The sequence below is a fragment of the Nymphalis io genome, chromosome 4 (assembly GCF_905147045.1).
Source record: "Nymphalis io chromosome 4, ilAglIoxx1.1, whole genome shotgun sequence".
Classification (NCBI taxonomy): Eukaryota; Metazoa; Arthropoda; class Insecta; order Lepidoptera; family Nymphalidae; genus Nymphalis; species Nymphalis io.
The window spans coordinates 13,299,641-13,322,900 of NC_065891.1; the positions used below are offsets into that span (position 1 = coordinate 13,299,641).

A 23,260-nucleotide genomic window follows, 5' to 3' on the forward strand; every position below is an offset into this window, starting at 1 on the left:
GCGTTCCTGTTAGGAAATAGAGAGTCAATGTGTGTTTGCGAAAACTCATCTGTAATATTATATCTCCTGCGGAGGCTGTTATAGGTCAGGATGACATCAATACACGACGAATTTTCGACGAGCCGGTTGGCTTGATTGGTGGATGCTTGCCTTTCACGCCGAAGGTTGTGGGTTTGATTCCCACCCAGGACAGATATTTGTGTGCTTGAACATGCCTGTTTGTCCTGAGTCTGGGTGTAATTATCAATATACGTATGTATTTACAAAAGAAAAATAGTATATGTAGTATATCACTGGTGGTAGGGCTTTGTGCAAGCTCGTCTGGGTAGGTACCACCCACTCATCAGATATTCTACCGCAAAACAGCAATACTTGATATTGTTGTGTTCCGGTTTGAAGGGTGAGTGAGCCAGTGTAATTACAGGCACAAGGGATATAAAATCTTAGTTCCCAAGGTTGGTGGCGCATTGGATATGTAAGCGATGGTTGACATTTCTTACAATGCCAATGTCTAAGAGCGTTGGTGACCACTTACCATCAGGTGGCCCATATGCTCGTCCGCCTTCCTATTCTATAAAAAAAAAAAAATATCAGTTGTCCGGTTTCCATTGTACAAGCTTGATTTGGGATCAGATCGCCGTGTGTGAAAATTATCCCAGGATATTATTATATTATTATTAATACAAAGTATAGTAGATGGTTTTTTAAATCAAAACATCATAAACCACATTTAGTAAATAGCTTAATATTTAATTTATGATAATTTTACATAGTAACTTATAGATTACAAATTTATAAAGTAATGGTTGGCGAGGGTTGACGTAAAAATAAGTAAAATAGTAGTTTAAAAAACAAAAATATATATAAGGGTACCTTAAATAATGTATGAATATAAATAATAGTGTATAACAGAAAAATATTGTTTTATCAACAAAATGAACGTAATATTTTATTTCCAAGTTCCGTTGAATAAATAACGATATTTACAAACAGCGTAAATGTATCTCTTTAATATTCAAAGCGACCTCTGTTGTAATCAGATAGAAATGAAATTGTCATCACAAATAACATTTGATCAATATAATTTATTCAATAGAAGTATGTACGTCGTCTGGGAATTATTGAGCTTGTTACTTAGGGTATTGAATTGTTTTTTTTTTGTTTATGGAATATATAAAGATATACTCTTTATGGAAAGGAAGATAGGATGTGGACGGGAGAATGAACCAACAGATGATAAATGGTACATATTGATACTATCAACCTTGAGAATTAAGATGTCGTATCCCTTGTGACTGTTGTTACACCGCCTATCACGCCCTTCAAACCGTAACACAACAATACTAAGTATTGTTGATCAGTGTATGATACCTACCCAGACGATCTTGCACAAAGCCCTTCCACCAAGTAAGTTGATTCATGTCAATATATCATTGTATGATTCTGTGTCTCTACATCTTCCAAGCACATTTCTTATAACTAGTTTTCGCCCGCGGTTTCATCGTATATGGTTACTAGATTAGATGAAAGGTATAAAAAAATAGCATGCTTTTCCTTGCGGTTTTATAGCAAATTTTATCAAAATTGGTTGAATAGTTTAAGCCTAAGAGACAGACAGAGCTTTTGCCTTTATTAAATTAGTATAGAATCGCTACTAAGCACGCGATAAACATTACACGCTTAAGGGATGTATTGATAAATAAACTATGATAAATAAACATAAACTATAATTCACGCTTTTTTATATTCCCAATTATTCTCAATTATCTGGTTTAAAAGGTGAATGACCCTTTGTAATTATATACGCAGGGGGCGTATAAATTTAGGCCTCATGTTTAGTTCGTTAACATTATAACTACCGCTGATATTGCCGATGGCATAGGACTAACCGACCATTTACTTTAATTATGTGCCTACTAACTTATCTATTTTCATGTAATTGGTATTTTTATATAGAATGAAGTTTAATATTTTAATGATAAACATTCGTATTATGTAGAAGCGTTTAGAATTAAAATGTCATAGATTGTTATTAAAGATATAAAATTCATTTTTTGGATGTTCAATTCATTATAATAGCTTATAAATAGTTACGTTTATTTTCATTTACTAGCTATCCGTTCTGGCATCGCACGGTTTGAATAATGGTCCACATAAAACGTTTATATTGAAGGACAAACAAATAAAGAAAAATCCTGTTTTTTTCGCTCAGTAAACCTTCAAAGAACAATTCACCAACTTCATCATGAACGAATCAATGGCTTATGGAACCGGAGGATAAACATACAAATATATATATAATAAATATGTAATATACGCGTGATCTATGTTGATCAGTTATATTCTTCGAATATTGGTTCATGTAAAATAGTCTATAACTAGTAATTATAGTCCGACTATTTATGTAATTGTAAATTGTTAGCAGATCACGCCTTATAGCCGGCAAATAGCCTCATGCGGCAACGATATATCGTTCCGATGTGAATTTACGCTACCGATATTGTATCGACAGGCAGATGCAGATGCTAGTGCGTGAAAAAAACTTATCGGGAATAACAGAAGATTCACTTCGACCTTCTGCCTATACGTCACGATCTGTGTAAAACACGTCCGAACACAGCAAATCATTTGATGAACTGAGTGATAGAATAACGCCATCATTCACACGCTTCGATAAAACTGTGTAAGCACAATCGACAGGGATTTATCGAATATAAACTGCAACTGTGCAAACGAAATAATCCGCAACGATATATCATACACAGGTTCGATAAAACTGCGCAAACGGACTGCACAGAAACACCGCTACGATAGATCGTTGCCATGTGTAGCCGCCGTTAGTCTTATAAACTGCAATATATGCACAACCACTCGTAACATACAGACATATATCTGACCGGCCAAGTTAGATTGCACCTATTATGAGTGAATGAAAATGTTTTGTAACATCAAGTCGCTCGCTCAATAAGGCGTCGTATAAGAGTCCCAATAACATATAACTCACTTCAATAGCAAAATATAATGAATTATAGTCATTACATAATAAAACTACGATATTTTCTTCGTCCGTACAATGAAGTCTACGTTCTCTGTAATTGAAAGGGGTTTATGAGATGTATTCGTTCCCGATTGAATGCGCGCAGGATGTCTGTGACACCATTGTGTCGTGGACAATGTTAACGATGGATTTTTTTTTATATTTTGCGATTGTCTGCGCTGTTCTTACAATAACGGGTTCCGTTTGCAAGAAAAGGACTTGGATATTACTTGAACTATATAGAACTAGGTGTAACTTATTTTTAAATAATGTCAAAGGGTTTTAATGTCATACAAAGAACGGGTGTAAATTATATTTTTCTTAAATATGGTTATTGCACATTAAGCCTGCTGACTGCTTGCAATGAATTGCTTGCATTTATAAATCTTTTCTTCCAATAAATTATTAAGCTTGCATTAGCAGTGAGTGACGACTGATATTGCGAGAAAATATTCTGAATGTTTATCCACCATTGTGGATATTTCCACATTTACAATTAAATAGTATGTTGGAATACACTAACTTGATACTGCTGGCTATGATATCAGTTTGACTAGCCTTGTCGATCTAGTTAGGTTAGATTAGGCTAGATGTAAAGCGGCACATGCCGATGTCCAGGTCTCAAACCATGTCAGGCCGATAAAAAGTTATTGTGATATTCTGTCGAACAATTCTCCGTAACAGGCTGGAGTCCCGTGCCTCGAAAAGCACGTAAACCCGTTGGTCCTGTGCCTGAACTCTTTCTGGTCGTGTTTGATTGGCATCCCATCGAATTATGAGAGTACATCTGTGTTTTAGCACGCACTTGTGCCTTATATTATGGGCTGCTTATTCGTCTTCTTGAGAATAGCCGATATTGGTCATGTACTTATGTACTTCCATAATTATATATTATTTTCACATCATATTATGTGTACTATTTATAAGAATATAAATATTCTTTGTTTTTTATTAACACATGTGAATTTAACATTAATCAAATTAATACGGAACATACGCATGGCTGCCATCGGTAAAATTAATTTAACTCGATTTCACACCAGCGTTGCGGTCCTACAGTCAGAGTTAATACTATGTAAATAATATATAAAATTAAGTATTATCCTATTTGTTTTAAACTATCTGATACCTGCAACTGCGTCGTGTGGGGTTTTATATTTAATTTTTAATGCAAAATATTTTAAGATTATTGAGATAAAAATAAGCATGCAACAAAGTACACTCACCATATAAACATACTTGGTGGTAACTCAAAACCAATGTGTGTTGTGTGTTTAAATAAATTATTAATTATTAAATAATTAAACATAGTTCGTTAGTAAAATAACTAAATATTTCCTTATTATTTTAGTAATATACAGTATGCGCGCCACGCACTCACAAGGGAGTTGCGGCAGCGGAGAGGGGGCCGATGGTATATAAGATCAGAACATACTAGTCGATTTTACCCCCGAGGCACGACAATAGATGTATAACATCGGAAATATAATATTAATATTATCTTAAAAATAGTAACAGTAACAGCCTGTTAATGTCCCACTGCTGGGCTAAGGCCTCCTCTCCCTTTTGAGGAAAAGGTTTTGAGCGTATTCCTCCACGCTACTCCAATGCGGGTTGGTAGAACACACATGTGGCAGAATTTCAATGAAATTAGACACATGCACGTTTCCTCACGATGTTTTCCTTCACCGTCAAGGACGAGATGAATTATAAACACAAGCACATGGAAATTCAGTGGTGCTTGCCCGGGCTTGAACCCACGATCATCGGTTAAGATTCACGCGTTCTAACCACTAGGCCATCTCGGCATTTTTAATATTATCTTATTTTATAATATTAATATAAATTATATACATAAAATACACACGTGCAATATTTATACAAATACATGAAATTTCATCTAGAATCACGTACATATATTTATTAAACAGTGAATGCAGAGTGCACCCCATTTATACGTCTGGTGACAACAGAACATATTTAAAGCTACTATCATTATTACGACCGTTCCACGCCGACATTTTTGTGCGATAATAAATATTTGCGCCGTAATTTTGCTCTTAATGATTTGTAAATATTTTCTCTTTAAAACCGAAACGCTCAGTGGATAAAAATTGCGTCTCGCCGAAAATTCGCGTATTTAAATCCGTCAAAACATTACTGAGTTTTTCAAGTATTTTTTAAGACAGCCTCGTTTATATAGTGGTCCGGAAAGGAATAGATTATAAACTTGTAAATATACAAGTGCGATGCTAAATGGTGATATTCAACCGTCGTGGTGACTTATTGAATTTTGAAGATAAGATGAAAAAAAGGTTGTATGATGTATACTCGTGCGGGGAGCGGAGAGGCTTTCAAAAAGTAAAAAAAAAGTCATATGGGTATACTCGACAGAGTCAGATAATGATAGCATAATTACTTCACGCTTCTCTGATAATGGATTTATGTTAATCAATTGCGCTTTAGTAAACACTAAAATCCCCTATTAGGCTACCCTACCATCGTGCTTGCGCACACATTTGAGCATTATAATATCCTCTGCCATTCCCTAGAGAATATCCGCCGTAACCAAAACCAATTAAAAGGACCTCATCATCATCACTTATGCTTATGATTTTAATGCCCGAGCACTGTGTTTATGAAATTCTAGGAAATTATCTAGTCTATTTAATCAGACATTCGACGTGCTATATTAAGCTTTAACTGAAGCAAAAAATGTATGCCTATTTTAAAATTAACCACTACTATGGTTTATTATATAGCCCAGTGGTAAGAACCCTTGAATCTTAACCGATGATTGTGGTTTCAAACCCGGGCAAATACCACTGAATTTTCATGTGCTTAATTTGTGATCATAATTCATCTCGTGCTATACGGCGAAGGAAAACATCGTGAGGAAACCTGCATGTGTCTAATTTCACTGAAATTCTGCCACATGTGTATTCCACCAACCCGCATTGGAGCAGCGTGGTGGAATAAGCTCCAAACCTTCTCCTCAAAAAGTGAGAGGAGGCCTTAGCCCAGCAGTGGGACATTCACAGGCTATTACTGTATGGTTTAACAGAATTTAGAGATTTTACTGTAATTTTTGGTTTTAAAATAAATAAAATATCTTTTAGTAAAAAGTCTACATTTTAAAAAAGCAAAATGAATAAATCAATACAAGGTAATTGTTCTTTGTTAAATAATTACTTATTTTTGGAAGATTGTTTTTATAACAGGAAGTTAGAGGGGCGAATGAGCTACAGATTGTAAATGTTCTTACTACGCTCATATGTGAGTAAATATAATGAAATGTTTCTTACCATTCCTTCTTCTACTTCCATCCTACATTCTTACATTACTACTTCCGTCGTCTTCAGGTTATCTCAAATAAAAAAGGTATATATAATTTGGCTAGTGTTGTATTTTTTTTTTTTATAGAATAGGAAGGTGGACGAGCATATGGGCCACCTGATGGTAAGTGGTCACCAAACGCCCTTAGACATTGGCATTGTAAGAAATGTCAACCATCGCTTATAGCCAATGCGCCACCAACCTTGGGAACTAAGATTTTATGTCCCTTGTGCCTGTAATTACACTGGCTCACTCACCCTTCAAACCGGAACACAACAATATAAAGTATTGCTGTTTTGCGGTAGAATATCTGATGAGTGGGTGGTACCTACCCAGACGAGCTTGCACAAAGCCCTACCACCAGTATTATTTTAAGCAATGTTACGTAAACATTCGTCAACTGACCTAAGCGCCCGTACCATTCTAATGTACATATACTGTACAACATTATTTCTAAAATTCGATTAGTTAAGTATAAAAAGCAATATAAAACGTTTAAAATTAATATTATTATTTTAATAAAGGTTGATACTTTGTGTCTATTAAAAAAAATATATACCCTGGGACATTTTTTACACACGGCCATCTGATCCCAAATTAAGCTTGTACTATGGAATCCAGACAACTGATATGCTACATATTCTATTTTTCTTTTGTAAATACATACTTATATAGATAATTACACCCAGACTCAGGACAAACAGACATCTTCGTGCACACAAATATCTGTCCTGGTTAGGAATCCAACCCTCAACATTCGACGTGAAAGGCAAGCATCCAACCACGCCAACCGGCTCATCAAAAATATATATATTGTCAAATTTTTTTTATTTTTGTATAACATAAAAATGATTATTAATTATTATTTATCTATCATCTTTTAATAAACTATTATTGACTTAAATGTAGGCGTTTTAGAAATGTGGTAATTTTTCATAGTTTAGGAAGTTCGCTTTAAAAGCGCGCAAACTTACTGTTCGACAAAGTTGACATATCCATCAACCAAAAATTATTTTATATCACATCTATAAATAAAAAGACTATAAAAATTCCATCTGAATCAGATTAGTAGTTTTGTATGAAACCAGAAAATACCATCTTAAAATGAAATAAGCTCCCAAGTTCTATCAATAGCATCTAAAAGTAACGATCTTTTAAATAAAAAAAAAAACATACTATAAGCTTTTAAATAACCATTCGTTTTGTGACTCGAAATAAATACGTTGCATTTTCAATTATGTTTTTTTATTATTCGTAAATGACCTCTATACACGCAACAGCTAAGAAGTAACAACTTAAGTATTTGTTTGTAAAGCAAATTATGGCTATTATGTGTTTACTCAGTCACTGGCTGCTTTCTTCTATCTTAAATCTATGGGTTTAAACGATTTTCTTGTCTTTGTAGTTAAGTTTATTATGTTATTATATACACTCATATATGTATATGAGTTATTGTTCCTACTATCGACTATATTTATTTATGTATTGGAATTATATTTTTATGATACTTTACTGTAATACACTAGCATCTTACAATAATAGGTTACTTTTATTTATTTATTTATGTGTAGTATTTATTACATGTGTATTCCACCAACCCGCATTGGAGCAGCGTGGTGGAATAAGGTCCAAACCTTCTCCTCAAAAAGAGGAGAGGAGGCCATTAGCCCAGCTGTGGGACATTCACAGGCTGTTACGGTACATGTGATTTTGTTAATGTATTTTACAATACATACTGTTGAATTTATTTTAATAATATTCAAATTATGATGTACTTGATTCCTGTTCTGACGTCACAGAGGAATAAGATTAAGTATTCAGGGGTATTTTTATAAGCCTTCATTTAACTTCATCTCATGTGATCTGAGATCTCAGAGCCGAGATGGCCCAGTGGTAAGAACATGTGAATGTTAACCGATGATCGTGGGTTCAAACCCGGGCAAGCACCACTGAATTTTCATGTGCTTAATTTGTGATTATAATTCATCTCGTGCTTTACGGTGAAGGAAAACATCGTGAGGAAACCTGCATGTGTCTAATTTTACTGAAATTCTGCCACATGTGTATTCCACCAACCCGCATTGGAGCAGCGTGGTGGAATAAGCTCCAAACCTTCTCCTCAAAAAGAGGAGAGGAGGCCATTAGCCCAGCTGTGGGACATTCACAGGCTGTTACGGTACATGTGATTTTGTTAATGTATTTTAAAACAGTTCCAACCAACCGATTGGGCAAAGATTTTTTTTAAACTATTGGCGCTGGTGACAGCAAAATACAAGTGAAATTTGTTTCATTTTTGTACCGTAATTAAATAAAAAAGTTTTTTTTAACTATTTACTTACTAAGGTATCAAGCTATTTTGTATATTTTTGGTGGCAGCGATGTCCGACCCGAATACAGTCCGGTACGTTAATAAATATTTCTTATCTTAGGTCTTGAGTTTTTGTCTGTTGTTTCAGTAAAGACATATTATACTTTTTGCAGAATTTTCTGTAGACTTTTTGAAGATTAACATATTCTCTTATTTAAGAATTTTAATCTTCTTTTTACTTTTCTTTTGCGCGACCAATGAAAAAGCACCCATAGCGAAAAAACTTTATTTACGCCTGCGATGGCCTAATAAGCTATCTCAAAAAAGAATGCACGTAGACAAATTTTATATTTGTATGGCCTGTATACTAAAATCATAATATACCTATGAAAGTTCCATAAAAATAAAACCCAACTAATATCATTGTACTATTGCTTTGAAGTTATAATAAACAACAGTTTAATAACAGACATAGGTATTACTTTTTGACGAAGGATTAGATACAGCCTATTTAAATTGGTACAATTATTATAATTTTTTTTTGACAATTTCGCCAAATTGATGAACAAGTGTCGAATGAGTTTTAGTATGTGAAAGAACTAATTCTTTATACTGCAAAGATTGCTGGAGTAAGTGATAAATATCGCCTGCAATCTTGGATCACTTTATTATAAAATAGGTCGGCGACTGGGCACGCTGGCCAGAAGTCCATGTGTAAAGGCTCCTTTGCAGTAATCAGACAATCTGTCCAGTGAGTTCGAGTAGGCGCTTTTACTACGGTTCCTTAAATATGCAATAGAATTGACTTCCACTATCAACGTTCCTCTACTTATTCAGCGAAATAAGTAATGATGAGGTGAGTGAGGCAAGGGTTTTGATAGACTGACTCCGGTTTTCCAAAAAACGGGGCCAGGCCATTATGGGGAACACTGTCGTTGCCAAAATCGTTATTTGTGTTAGGTATTACGCCAAATTTAGCTTTACATTTAATTCAATACTCTAACATGAGGATTCCAAAGTGCTATTATAATATGTTTGTTACTACATACTACTACTTGTTTTTGTATCAATTATTACGCAAATTAATCAAATTCCAATAATTGTAGCTTAAAATATTTCGATAACAAAACTCTGGACTTGAAATATAAGCTTACAATCCACGTTATACGTATTCATAAAAAAAACATCGGAATTTTGATTGGAGATTGCGAAATAAACTCGAATATGGAATTTAAGGAATATTAATATCGATACAATATTAAATAGTTCAGCGGTTCAGCTGATTTTCATTATAATATATAAAGGGCTTAAATGTGCTTGAATGATATAATTTAAATATATCTTTTTTAATAAAAATAATGATTAATGAATTTCTGCAATACTTGAAATTACTTACATATCACATCGTTACTATAAATGTATTAAAATTTGATGGTAAGAAGTTTAAAATAAATAGACTTAAATATTGTTTGCAACATTCATACATGTTCGTATTTGTTCATGGAGAAATTGTATATCTTTTCGCTAAATGACACTGCAGCGCATCAACTTTCCGTATCGTTCAACCGACAGCTTATAATAATTGATATATGCGTATGTAGCCAGATCTTAGAATTGATCCCCTCATGTTGTGGTCGATTTATTTCATGAAATGGTTGTATTATATGGCTAATTAATAAGCCGAGACGGCCCAGTGGTTAGAACGCGTGAATCTTAACCGATGATCGTGGGTTCGAACCCGGGCAAGCACCACTGAATTTTCATATGCTTAATTTGTGTTTATAATTCACCTCGTGCTTGACGGTGAAGGAAAACATCGTGAGGAAACCTGCATGTGTCAAATTTCACAGAAATTCTGCCACATGTGTATATTCACTAACCCGCATTGGAGCAGCGTGTTGGAATAAGCTCTAAAAACATTAAAGATTTGAGAAGAGGATATTTTCTATTTCATGGTATGTTCGGCCACATCATGAAGTTCTAAATTCTAGCCACAACATAATACATAGCAAGGACAATGTCTGTTGAGTTCTGATTGTTAAAATATTGCTTGTATTTATATGTATGTGTTATGTTATATAAATATTATTAAATTCATAATGTACTCTCAAAGTTTAAAAGTGTACATCGAGAGTAAAAAGTCTTATAAAGCCGATTGGCGCGGTTGGTAGATCGTTGCCTTTCACGCTGAATGTTATGTCGATTCCTACCCAAGACAGACCAATGAATAATTTAAATGCATTAACATGTCTGTTTGTCCTGATTCTGGGTGTAATTATCTATATAAGTATGTATTTACAAAAGAAAAGTAGTATATGTAGTATATCAGTTGTCTGGTTTCCATAGTACAAGCTATGCTTAGTTTGGAATGAGGTAGCCATGTGTAAATAATGTCCGAAGATATTCTTATTATTATATCAACATTGAAAAAAACATTCGTTCTTTGTCTTTGTTTCAATGAATTAAACCATGTGGTTCTGTTTCGTCATTTTTTTGTATCACTTTTATTTGTTGTGCATAAAAAAGCGTTATATAAATATATGTAATTTGTATACATAAATAAAAAAAATGTATTCCAATATACAAAATATATTGTACAAAAGGTAGACTTCGTGCTAGAAGTTTTCTATACCAGCAAATATTAAGAAGCATAGGTAAAAACTTTAAGACAAAAGAAAATGAATGCAATAAAAAAAACCTCTTACTCATCAATACATACTCAAATACGGTATAATTTTATATCTATACCTTTTGAAATTTCCGTACGAGCCGTTTATTGTAAATTCGTGTGTTCTATCTACAAAGTAATCTTGGTTTTATTGCTTGAAAAAAAGTCAAAAGAGGATTTTATTATATAACGAATTGTATTACAGTAACGATAAAAGAGACAAACTCAGCTAAAATATTAAACAAACAATACTATCATCTACATGAAAATGTATAATTTGCGAATATTTTCGGCATAAAATTATAAACAAGCTCCATCAACCGGGTCGTTCATTAATTTTATGACGCTAATAAACACGGGAAAGTACACTACATGCGATAATTTAAGCAAACCTACCTGTGAATGAACCTCGCTTGATTATTACGATACGGACAGCTATGTTAACAATAAAAAAATATTTTTAAATGATAAATAAAAAAATATTCATAGCATTGTAAATGATCAAGTTGAATAATGTAGACAATTAAAAATATATCGAATATTTGAGGAGATATTGAGGAGAAGATTCGAACGGCTATGGTATTAAAGCAGTTTCACGACTACGTCAGCTATCCTTCGTTTAATAGTTCTTCGTTTACTGAAAAAAATACCTGAAATATACTTCTTTGAGTGTGGAATTATTGAAGATTTTATCATATTTTAATGGAGTGTATGCGAAATCATTGTAAACGATTTTTTTTTCATTTACATACATTAAAGAATTAAAAGCACCGATATTTGTATGTTATATAAAATTGTACAATGAGGTTTAAAATTATGTTCATTGTATGATCAAACCCTTTAAAAAAGAAATAAAAAAGTAGAATGATGTAAATAAATACGAAAGAGTTTTTAATGTATTGTATGTCGGCTGAATAAGAAACACTCTTTGAATAGAACAAAGGCCCAAAAAAAATATTCGCGGTAGCGATTGAACAAGTTGCAATTTTAAAGTTACTATTAAATTAAAATTATAAATTGTTCATCGATGCTATAAATATTCAAAATTGCCAATTTGTATCTAAATTTGTATAATTGGACGGAAATAAAATAATGGTTGACCGGATATTGAAGTATTATATGGCGAGTAAGCAAAAATATAATTGGTGTTCTAAAACAAATTATAATACTGCAATGCTTAGTCATTAAATGCATTGTAATAAAGCTGGCTATTAATATTTCACGCTAAAACCGAAGCCGTGTTAGCGCAGCGCATAAAATATGGCCGATTAATCCCATTCAGGGCGGGCCTGATCTAAATAACTATTTTTCAATATACCCAGCAATATCGGTCTTATGAATTTTCGTCTAGTTCGCGAACGTGCCTGAAATATATTTTTTTCCGAAAAGGAAAAATTTGTAGGGTCAGTACATACTAAATATAAATAAGGGATTATGGAGTCCAATATATTAAGAAACGGTAGTACAATACAATATTTATTTGTTATATAGGGGCTCAGAGCATCCATCCATTATTTACAAATATAAAAATAATTTATACGTCTACCTTATAAATAATATATAATAACATTTAATATATAGTATTATATAATAATTGTTTAAAAATATATTTGTATTTATCTTCTATATAAAAATTATTTTTTATTTATCTGTATTTTTTTAGTTCATTGTGTAACGTTTATCAAATAAAAGTATTTCATTTCATTACATTCAATTATTTTTTAAAATTCCTGTTCACTGCTGCGTAATTATTGGTTTCATTGGTTACGTACCTTTTACATGTACTTATATTGATCTCTGAAATGAGTTTGTGTGTTTATTGAGAGATAAGGATTTAAATAAACCACAAAACAAGATACAAGTCAATTACAAACCTTAAACTCAATATTAGTTATCTTTCGAATGATCTTTCTTATCTTTAAGAAACGTTATCTTGTATTAAAGGGTTGTACCGCGCGGCGCATAACTTCTTTCATTTACTCGAAATATTAACATTCGTTTTTTAATACAAAAACAACAAGTGGCTTTTCGCAAGCGTCGCGTCGCAAGTTGTTGTATTTTTGTTTGTTTTGGAGTGAGTCAGTGAAATTACTGGCACAAATGACATAATAATTTAGTTGTCAAGATTAGTGGCGCCTTGGCGATGAAAAGGATGTTTAATATTTCTTATAAATGAATGTCTATGGGCGGTGGCGTATGGCGGTATGGTGATATGGTCATATGGCGGTAATGACTTTCAATAAAATAAAATCAGCCAGCCTTTGTAAAATGCAAAAATATCTAGATGATCGATGTAACATCAAAATTGATATTTCGGGCGTAAAGGATGCGTTATAAAATACTCCCTGAACATGAGGTTTTCAACGGCAGGCGTGCAACGTGCATGTAAGATTAATGATGGCTGTGAGTGGGATCGTGGGCTGTCATGTACCCTTAGTAAAAACGATTAAGTGAAAATGAATAATTTGTTTTCCAATTCCATACATTAAAGTGAGTAGACATTTGAATAGACAATTATTGTTTTTAGTATTTAAAAGCTTATGATATACTTGATAGTATAAGTAGGTATAATGGAATTATCTTACTCTTGATATCAGCTCTTGAGCTTGTGACTCAAAAAATAGCTTTTTGTCCATAAATATGACGTGGTTTTTATTTGATTTTCTTATACATTTACGTATTTACTACTAATGAATGATTTACGATTCTGATATAAAATGTCTTACATCAAGTACGATTCGATATTTTGAACCTTTTTTATGAATATTTAATATGGTCGATTTGAAAGAGCTTGTAAGATCTTACTTGCAATATATCAGAACAAAACAGAAACAACCTGTGAATGTCCCACTGCTAGGCTAATGCATCGTCTCCCTTTTGGAGGAGAAGGTTTGGATCTTATTCCACCACGCTTCTCCAATGCGGGATGGTGGAATACACATGTAGCAGAATTTCAGTGAAATTCGATACATGCAGGTTTCCTCACTGTGTTTTCCTTCATCGTCAAGTACGAAATGAATTATAATAACAATATAAGAACATGAAAATTCAGTGGTGCTTGCTCGGGTTTAAGCCTACGATCATCGGTTAAGATTCACGCGTTCTTACCACTGGGCCATCTCGGCTTTTGCTGTATATATTATAGGTGTAGTTAGTACGTAAAGAATTTATTCTTACGCGTGTTTTTGGTTCGTATATAAAATACTTTTTTCTACTTAATTTTGAAGAAATTACACTACTAAATCAAATGACAATTCACAAATTAAATAAAATATAGCTACACCGGTTCGGAATGTAGATTCTACTGAGAACGACCGACAAGAAACTTAGTAGTTTATATCCAATTAAATATCGAATACCAGTTTCCCTATTTTAATTATGAAAACAATTAACTTTCGTTTTATCACTTTTGGAATTTAAGCAAATCAAATCAATTTTAACAATTGAACACTTAAATAATTTTATCTCGGATTAAGGAACTTTTCTAATATCGAATATTTTGGTCAATCAGTTTTAGTAATTTGATAAGCAGTTATAAGTTATATTAATTGGTTAGACTACGCTGTTTTAATATTTAATGATTCGTAAAATTTAAGCAGTTTTATATAATATATTTACTATATTAACTTTATACCGTAGTGGAGGTAAAAAAGGTATTTTTTAACATATTAAAAAAAATAGCTTTAAGTACCAAGAAATTAATGTATATGTGATGTTATGTGCGTTCAGAAACGCTTATATTTCTTTCCTACTTCTAGTCTTTCTGTTTCGGTTTCATCACGAAAATTTAATATACGGCTAGCAGTTGTATTTTCGAATGCATTCAAACCACGTGTGCTTAAAATATTTTTTGAAATATTAATAATATGTCGCTGATTTATTAAGCAAATTTTAAATGTTGTAAATCGTAATACGTCTTTTTACTTTTAACTGATAACTTTAAATTTATTACGTGCTAAATATACTAACTAGTGTTTTTTTGTTACAGATATCACATCATTACAAATGTGCAAATGTAGAAATGTGCCACTAAGATCTCCAAGAACTAGTCCAAAGATGAAACGGCGCTTGACAACGGTTAGGGAAGAGCCCAGATCCCCAAAAAGCCTTTGTAATAGTGACGTGGCCATCTATATTATGGTCGTATCAACGGCAGTGCTGAGTTATGTGAACAGTTTCAATGGTGATTTCGTACATGATGATATACCAGCTATTGTGACGAATGGGGATGTGGTGGGTACTAACAGTTTGAAGCAGTTGTTCCTGAATGATTTCTGGGGTACGCCAATGGCTGATCCCAATAGTCACAAGTCCTATCGACCACTCACGACATTATCTTTTAGGTATGTTATAGAATTAATCCGAATCTAGAAGTAAATGATTATTATTTATAGTGTAGACAGTTGTAATTATAATCAATGTTAAACAGTACCTGCATAACAGTTTTAAAAGTTTTTGTTCATTTACACTTTCATTCTGCAGTCGTTTATATTTCTACAAATGCGAATTTTCTTATGACTATAATTTATTGAACTATATTTCTTATGATAACTACTAATTAAATAAATTATCATGCAATATAAAAATTGTATGAGCGTCAAGGTACTCACGAGAATTTAGTAAGCATATGAGCTCATATACCGATCCCACGCACACATTAACGCAGCATCAGACACTCTAAATCTTAGGCTTAATCGTCTGACGCTCGAAGTTTCAGTTCCGTAACGTGTACCAAGCGCTGAGATGTTAACACATCAAAAATATTTAATAAAAAGTATTTTATTTAAAGTATGAAGTACTTTTTACATTTATATGTATTAAAAATGTTGATGATTTTATTTCAATATTTATAAATTGGATTTCTATATAATTTAATTTTTTTTTATTATATACTTTTTTATTTATTTTTCATTTTTACAATATTTTTTTATTAATATATTCTATAACTGAAAGTAAAAAATAAAATACGCATTACAAATTTATTATATTAAACACGCCGTCTAAAAGATTTTCCTGTGGCACTGTACCAAGATGCTGGCACTATTGCATCTCTGCACCGCTAGATTTAGCCTAAGTAGAAGTACTTTATTTAAAAAATGTACTAAGTACCAGTAGAAAAAATGTGTGACAAATTTAAGCGCAATTGCTTGAAGTTGTTTAAAATACAATTGCGAGATTCGGCAAATACATAATATACAGATGAAGTGTAGGAAGAGCTCGTAATTATAATGAAAACACAGTTAATATAGACCCGTTTTAGCTCAGTAGTGAAACTTGCATGTAGCGTATAAAAATGAGTCACGTGTGCCACCGACCCGCAGGAGCAGTGTGATGAAGTAAGCTCCAAGCCTTCTACTCGAAAAATAACGCTATTAGCTCAGCAATGGGATATTTAGAAGCTATTACTTAAATGTTAAAACACGTCATGAAAAACATTAATCGAAATGATCCACTATCAAAGATGGATCACACGCACAGGTTTGATAGATGATGTGAATTACCGTGAGGTGCAGACAGAGATGGCGCTATAAAAATTAAGGAGAAGGAAAGAGATAGGTGTACTTCCTCAAATAAATGGTCATAATGTCGTGTATCTACCATCCATTCTTTCTCAACGTCTAGAAGTCAGCCATAAATTTAGCTAGCGAAGCCTCTATTCATCATGAGCCGTGGACTCGAAACTCAATAAATCAAAGTTAAATTTTATTCATCTCGTTATAAAATCAAATATAAATTGCAATACCATCTTCTAATTGGAATTAGAAAAGCATTAGTTCCTAGACAGGTATTTAGAAATGACTTGTTTTTGAGCAACTATGATTATGATATTCAAATTGTCATCCTCTTGTAAGCCAATTCTCTATTATCTAGCAATAATCTTGGCGCTCAAATTGGTTTTATTTTTACAACGTATATACCGAAATTGTTTATATTCATATAAAAAGTTACACTAAAATATTTAGTGATAAAATGGAAAGAAATGTGGGTGTGTTACTGAATTATATATGTAAAAGACAATTGGCTACTAAATATTATATTATATGCCTGGCGTGTAGTAGCTCTTATTATTAAATAATAAATAAATTATCAAGCAAAATATCTATTTCCAATCAAATATATGGAAATAGAGAGTGCACTATAATATATTTTGCATATCTCTCTTGAAATTGGCTGCCGTGGCCGAAATCAGTCTGGAAGACATTATTATTATTATTACTCCATCATTGAAAAACAACGAACCAATGTTAGTTAGTTCGTTTGTTTATTATATTTGTTTTTTTATTTCTTCGTTTAGGGTATTACCAACGAATGTAATCATTTTATGGGAGAGAAGTATTTGTTTGCATGTATTTAATATGTTTTTTTTTTATTTTGCATGTGTGTGTGCACACAAATTCCGAGTATAATTTATTCAAGTAGTTAGAAGTCTTTTATAAATTATATTTTGTAACGAAAACGCTTCATTACCTACATTTTCAATAACTCGTTTTAAGCACGTGTTTATGGTTATTAAAATATACGTGTTTTTCTTTGATTACACACAGATTAAAAATTAATCGTATTTTTTCTTATTAATCAACATTAATTCAAAAGAAAGAACTTTTTAATTATCTTTAATTATAATCGAACTTTGAACTTCTTGTGATTTTAATTTTTTTTAACGCTATAGTTCTACAACTACGGACAAAAAAAAGGGTCACCTGATGTTAAGTGGTCACCACCGCCCATGGAATTGGTGATGAAAGATAAAATAACCACTCCTTACATCGCCATTGCGCCACCAACCTCGAGATCGAGGATGTTTTGCCGTCACCTGTAGTTACACGCTCACTCATAATTCAAGCCGGAACGCAACAATAATAAGTATTGCTGTTACTACCCAGACGGGCTTGCACCAATCAATAGTTCTTAGATTGCTAGATTGTTTTCTCGAATGTTTTAATAAAGTTTACAAGTAAACGTGTTGAAATAGTTAAATTTAGAACGATGACTTTGTATTCGGAATTTCGGAAAGCAATTTAACTCCTACCACATTTCACGACACAAAATTGTGTTATACGACGACATTAAGTTATAAAAGTTACTAAGTTTACCGACAAGCAAGTTAAGGTCTGGCCCGCGGCTTCGCACGGATATCCGATGAAGTTGATTTCTCTTCAACATTTGTATCTGCAGTTTCCAAGAAGTTTCGGTAACTACTCGAATGTCACGTGTGTATTCAACTCTCACGAGTTATCGACAAGTTCATCTTCGGAGCTTGTTTAGAGTTGCCACTCGATAACAGTTGCAGTCTGCAAATATTGTCTCTGTTTGGTTGTCGCAATTTATTGGTTTGTTTTCGGTGTAAAAACTGTTACAGTTGATACTAGGAAAAATATTTTCAAATTTTTATACATTCGCTCGTGTAATGCTACTGTATTTTTTGTTATAGCTGTGTTTATTTGTTTAGCCTCATCGTTGATATGGATAGCTGTAGATCTCTAGACCTCGGGTGAAATCCTCGGATTAGATCAATGAAAATATATTGGGTTTGCTTGACAAGATATGAGCCTGCCTGCTACCCGTGCTTTGGAAAGCATATAAAGCTTAGACGTATACTAATTTTTGCTGGTGAGACTTGGGATTCGAAAGGTTCCTCAGCATCTGCAGCATTATAAGGTATACCTTACTACTACTAGGCCTGCTTTAGTACTTGTTGAAGTCATGAATATTATTTGTTGTTGCCATAAAAATCATACAATTAATATTATATTATAAACAATAGTTAAAAAAACGTTGTTACATTGAATTGCTATATATTCAAATTTTATTAAAATTTAAAACAATTACATTTAAAAATGTGAACGCATCTTGTTAGCAATGTGAACGCGTCTAAATAATTAATATTGCAGTACACAATGACGTTAAAACTAACAGATATAAAAAAAAACAGCTTACAGCAAGCGTAATAAATTACATTAACCATTTTCCATTAAAATACAACATATACGTTAGTAAATAAAAACGATTTTCCCTTGAAAGCGGAAAGAGAACACCTACATATAATAAATTATGATAACGTGTGACATCCATGCAAGCAAGAATCGCTCTTATCGCGTGCCGAATTTGCGCATCATGAAATTTGTATTTATGGTGCCTTTGGATACTAAATTATAACGAATTGTCATTTTAATCTCGCGTGTTACACATCAGAGCGCAGTGGAAAACTAAAAATAAATAACGTTAAAGGCAATGAGAGCGCCAAGATTATTGCTAGATAATAGAGAATGGCTTACACGAGGATGACAATTTGAATACTATAAATATTATACAAAAGTAGCTAATCGTTCCGGCTTCGCACGAGTAGATAAAAAAGGTATTTCGGATAGAATTTGCGTAAAATCCGTTCTTAGTGAGAGTCTACGTCGGCGAAGGAGTAACTATAATAATATAATAACTGGGAGTAAATATAATAACTGGTGGTAGGGCTTTGTGCAAGCCCGTCTGGGTAGGTACCACCCACTCATCAGATATTCTACCGCAAAACGGCAATACTTGATATTGTTGTGTTCCGGTTTGAAGGGTGAGTGAGCCAGTGTAATTACAGGCACAAGGGACATAAAATCTTAGTTCCCAAGGTTGGTGGCGCATTGGCTATAAGCGATGGTTGACATTTCTTGCAATGCCAATGTCTAAGGGCGTTTGGTGACCACTTACCATCAGGTGCCCCATATGCTCGTCCACGTTCCTATTCTATAAAAAAAAAAAAAAACTGTGACAAATTTCAAGTGAATAGGGTGAATAGTTTAGGAGACCTCGTGATGAGTGGTATTTCGCTTGTATATACATATAAAGATAGTATTATTTATGATGAAAGGATAGATAATAGCTACGTTGTAATTAAATTATTATTATTGTTTATGACTTGGTTGACGACGATTTTAGGAAAATGGCGCGTGCTCAATGGACGCGACTAGCATAGGAGCAGGAGTATTGGCGCGCCCGTGAGGAGGCCTATGTCTAGCAGTGAATTAATGTGGGTTGAATATGATGATGATGATATGACTTGGTGGTGACAATAAGTGAATCTTAACTTAATATTGTGAGTTTAAAGCATCTAGTACCTCTGAATTGTCATGTGCTTATATTTAGTATATAAGGAAAACATTGCGAGAAGGCCCGCATGTATCAGATGAAAATTAGTTTGGTGGTTTGACGAATGCCAAATAATTGGTGATTAAATCTCATTACAGTATTTAAATGTTCACAGTTATGTGTTATTATTACCCTGTATAAACAATTCTTATTACTTTAGTCTTATAGAAGAATAAAATATAATCGTACCTTTCAATATTTGAAACTTTTTTGTGAGGTTGTAGGGGGTAATCTCTGGACTCTGGATGGAAAATTCTTTTACGAATAGAAAGCCACATCATTTGTGAGTGTCATATGCTATATATTAACCCGAAAAATGAAAAGACTTTTCGTAGTAGCGGGATTTGCAAAGTAACTCGGAGTAAAAACAGTCGCACGATAATGTTTGTTACGAACGCTGCCTTAACGACGAGAGATATATGATTGAGTTCTAGAGAAAAGTTGTAGAAGCTTGATAAAGCCTACAAAAAAGTCAGCGACAGCATATGTCTTACTTTTATATTTAAGTCACAAAAAGTAGTTTTTTTATATTAAAAGAATATAATATAATATATAATTACATATTTAGGTCATGTTTATTGGTCATATTATCAACAATTATAAATTCTTATCAAAATAAGTAAACTTATCGTCTCAAGTGTTTAAAACAAAATACTTTTTCTTTTTACTGCATATAATTTGGACCAATGGTTAAAAAGATAATACGACATAGGTATGGAACCGCGACCGAGTCGTAATGTATTGAGTGATATTTCTATTAGACATAATATTCGTTATTAAGTTTAGATAAAATTTATTCTTTCCAGTTTGTTATTTGGTTGCATAGTTTAAGAGATAATTTAAAATATCAAATACGCGCGACAAATTTACTAATGTTCAACCAGAATCGATCACAAGTAAAAATGTTTACCGTCCAACGAAGTGGGCACGGGTCAGCTAGTCTGTGATAATTTGATTGACACGAGTAATATGAACATCACAGAACGTCGGTCAACATTCCAATTTCAAATTATTATTTAATAGTAACTTCCTTTATAATTTCATTCCTTCTAAGTCATAATTCATAATTGAATCATATTTGAGGCCATGATATTGTGTCATACATATCGCTTCGATATTATTATTTCAAAGCGGATTTATACTATTGTTTGCGGTGAACAAAGGCCTTTGGTAATTACGCGCTACAATTGATAGGACTTAACACCATAATATTGTACCTATTGTCGAGATACCATCTCAATATACACGTGTTATTATGTTCCGATAATAACGTACCGTAAAATCAATATAGGAATGTGTTTAACGCACATCGTTACGTTAGTATGTAGTAGTATGGCTTACGGATCACCTAGCAATTTAAAAATTGCAGGTTCAATCCCAAGCCTTAGACAAACTGCATAATTACCATTCTTAAAAAAAATGCTTATATTGCTTATGGAATATATTAACTAATATATATATATATATATATATATAATATATATAATTTGTAAATAAATATGTTTTCTGATAAAAATTTCTTAATAACGGCTCAAATATAATATAATATAATATAAAATAATATATTCGTTTCCGTTCTGTAGACAAGATTTACACTGTCGCAGCCTTAATTCCTAAACTTTCTTCTTCATAGAAATGGTCTTTTTCTTCCAACTATGACAGACGTATAAGCTTTTATTCATGTTTTTCCTTTCTGTACTAGGTATCAGCTGATATTTTAAGCGACCTAATAAACAATAATTGACTTGTAAGAAATGTTAACCACCGCTTACATCACCAATGCGTCACCAACCGTGGGAACTAAAGTGTTATGTCCCTTGTGCCCGTAATTACACTGGCCCACTCACGCTTCAAGCCAGAACACAAAAATACCAAGTACTGCTGTTTTGTGGTAAAATATCTGATGAGTGGGTGGTACCTACCCAGACAAGCTTGTACAAAGCTCTACCACCAGTACATTTGCAAGCCCGCATACCCATTCTATAAAAAAATTAAAGTTCAATCCTTAGTCATGGGTTCTTTTAATGCACGAAATTTACGCTAAACTGGAAAATAAGGTAAACAAGCAACAAAATATTTTTTTTCCAAAAATGATCTTACAAGCGAGGTCGCACTTAATGATTGACGCAAATTAGATTTTTTTTTGATCACGCTACACTAAATTCGTTATAATAAATCAGTTTGGGCAAAACGAAAATTATTTGCTATATTTTTCGTTTTGCAATGTCACTTCTGCTTAACCTCATAGAACAAAAAATAAACTGGATGAAAGATCACTAACAATTAAGAAGATATAAAAGAATTGAATATTATATTACTAAAATTCTAGACGTTATTTAAGAGTAAATTCAACACATGATGAATTTTTATTTATTTTGTTTTCATCGCGTTTATTATTTATTGTCCTGCCCTATGACCAAAATGCTGATGGTGAAGGCTTGGAATGTTATCTTTCACAGTGTTTCACTTTTATTGGATATAATGGAGTAACAATTTATTTGAGAATGAATCAAAATTAATCAACAGGGCTTGTAATTTTTTCGACACATTATATTTTTATTTGTCGCTAGTTTTCACGCGCGGCTTCGCCTAAAATCTGGAGGGTGGGCAGATGTTAGATATAAAAAAGGTAACCTATGTCCTTTCTATCAAAGTTGGTTTTTGTGGTTTAGCCGTGAAAGCGTAACAGACAAACAGAGTTACTTTTGAATTTATAATATTCGCATAGAATAGTGTATCACAAACAAATTGATCTAAAGTTTATTATTTACTTTTT

General features: G+C 32.8%; 2 protein-coding genes across 3 annotated transcripts in view; both read left to right on the forward strand.

Annotated features, from left to right (window-relative positions):
* The window catches only part of LOC126768150 (tumor suppressor candidate 3), a 534,937-nt gene that overhangs the window by 160,964 nt on the left and 350,713 nt on the right, over positions 1–23,260 (forward strand). The gene's annotated exons all lie outside the window — the stretch shown is intronic.
* LOC126768167 (protein O-mannosyl-transferase TMTC1-like) overlaps positions 1–23,260 on the forward strand; it is a 166,936-nt gene that overhangs the window by 43,424 nt on the left and 100,252 nt on the right. Inside the window, exon 2 of the mRNA XM_050486111.1 lies at positions 15,338–15,692. Within this exon, the coding sequence (XP_050342068.1) occupies positions 15,355–15,692 (338 nt within the window). The 5' untranslated portion in view covers positions 15,338–15,354. The remainder of the gene's footprint in view (positions 1–15,337; positions 15,693–23,260) is intronic.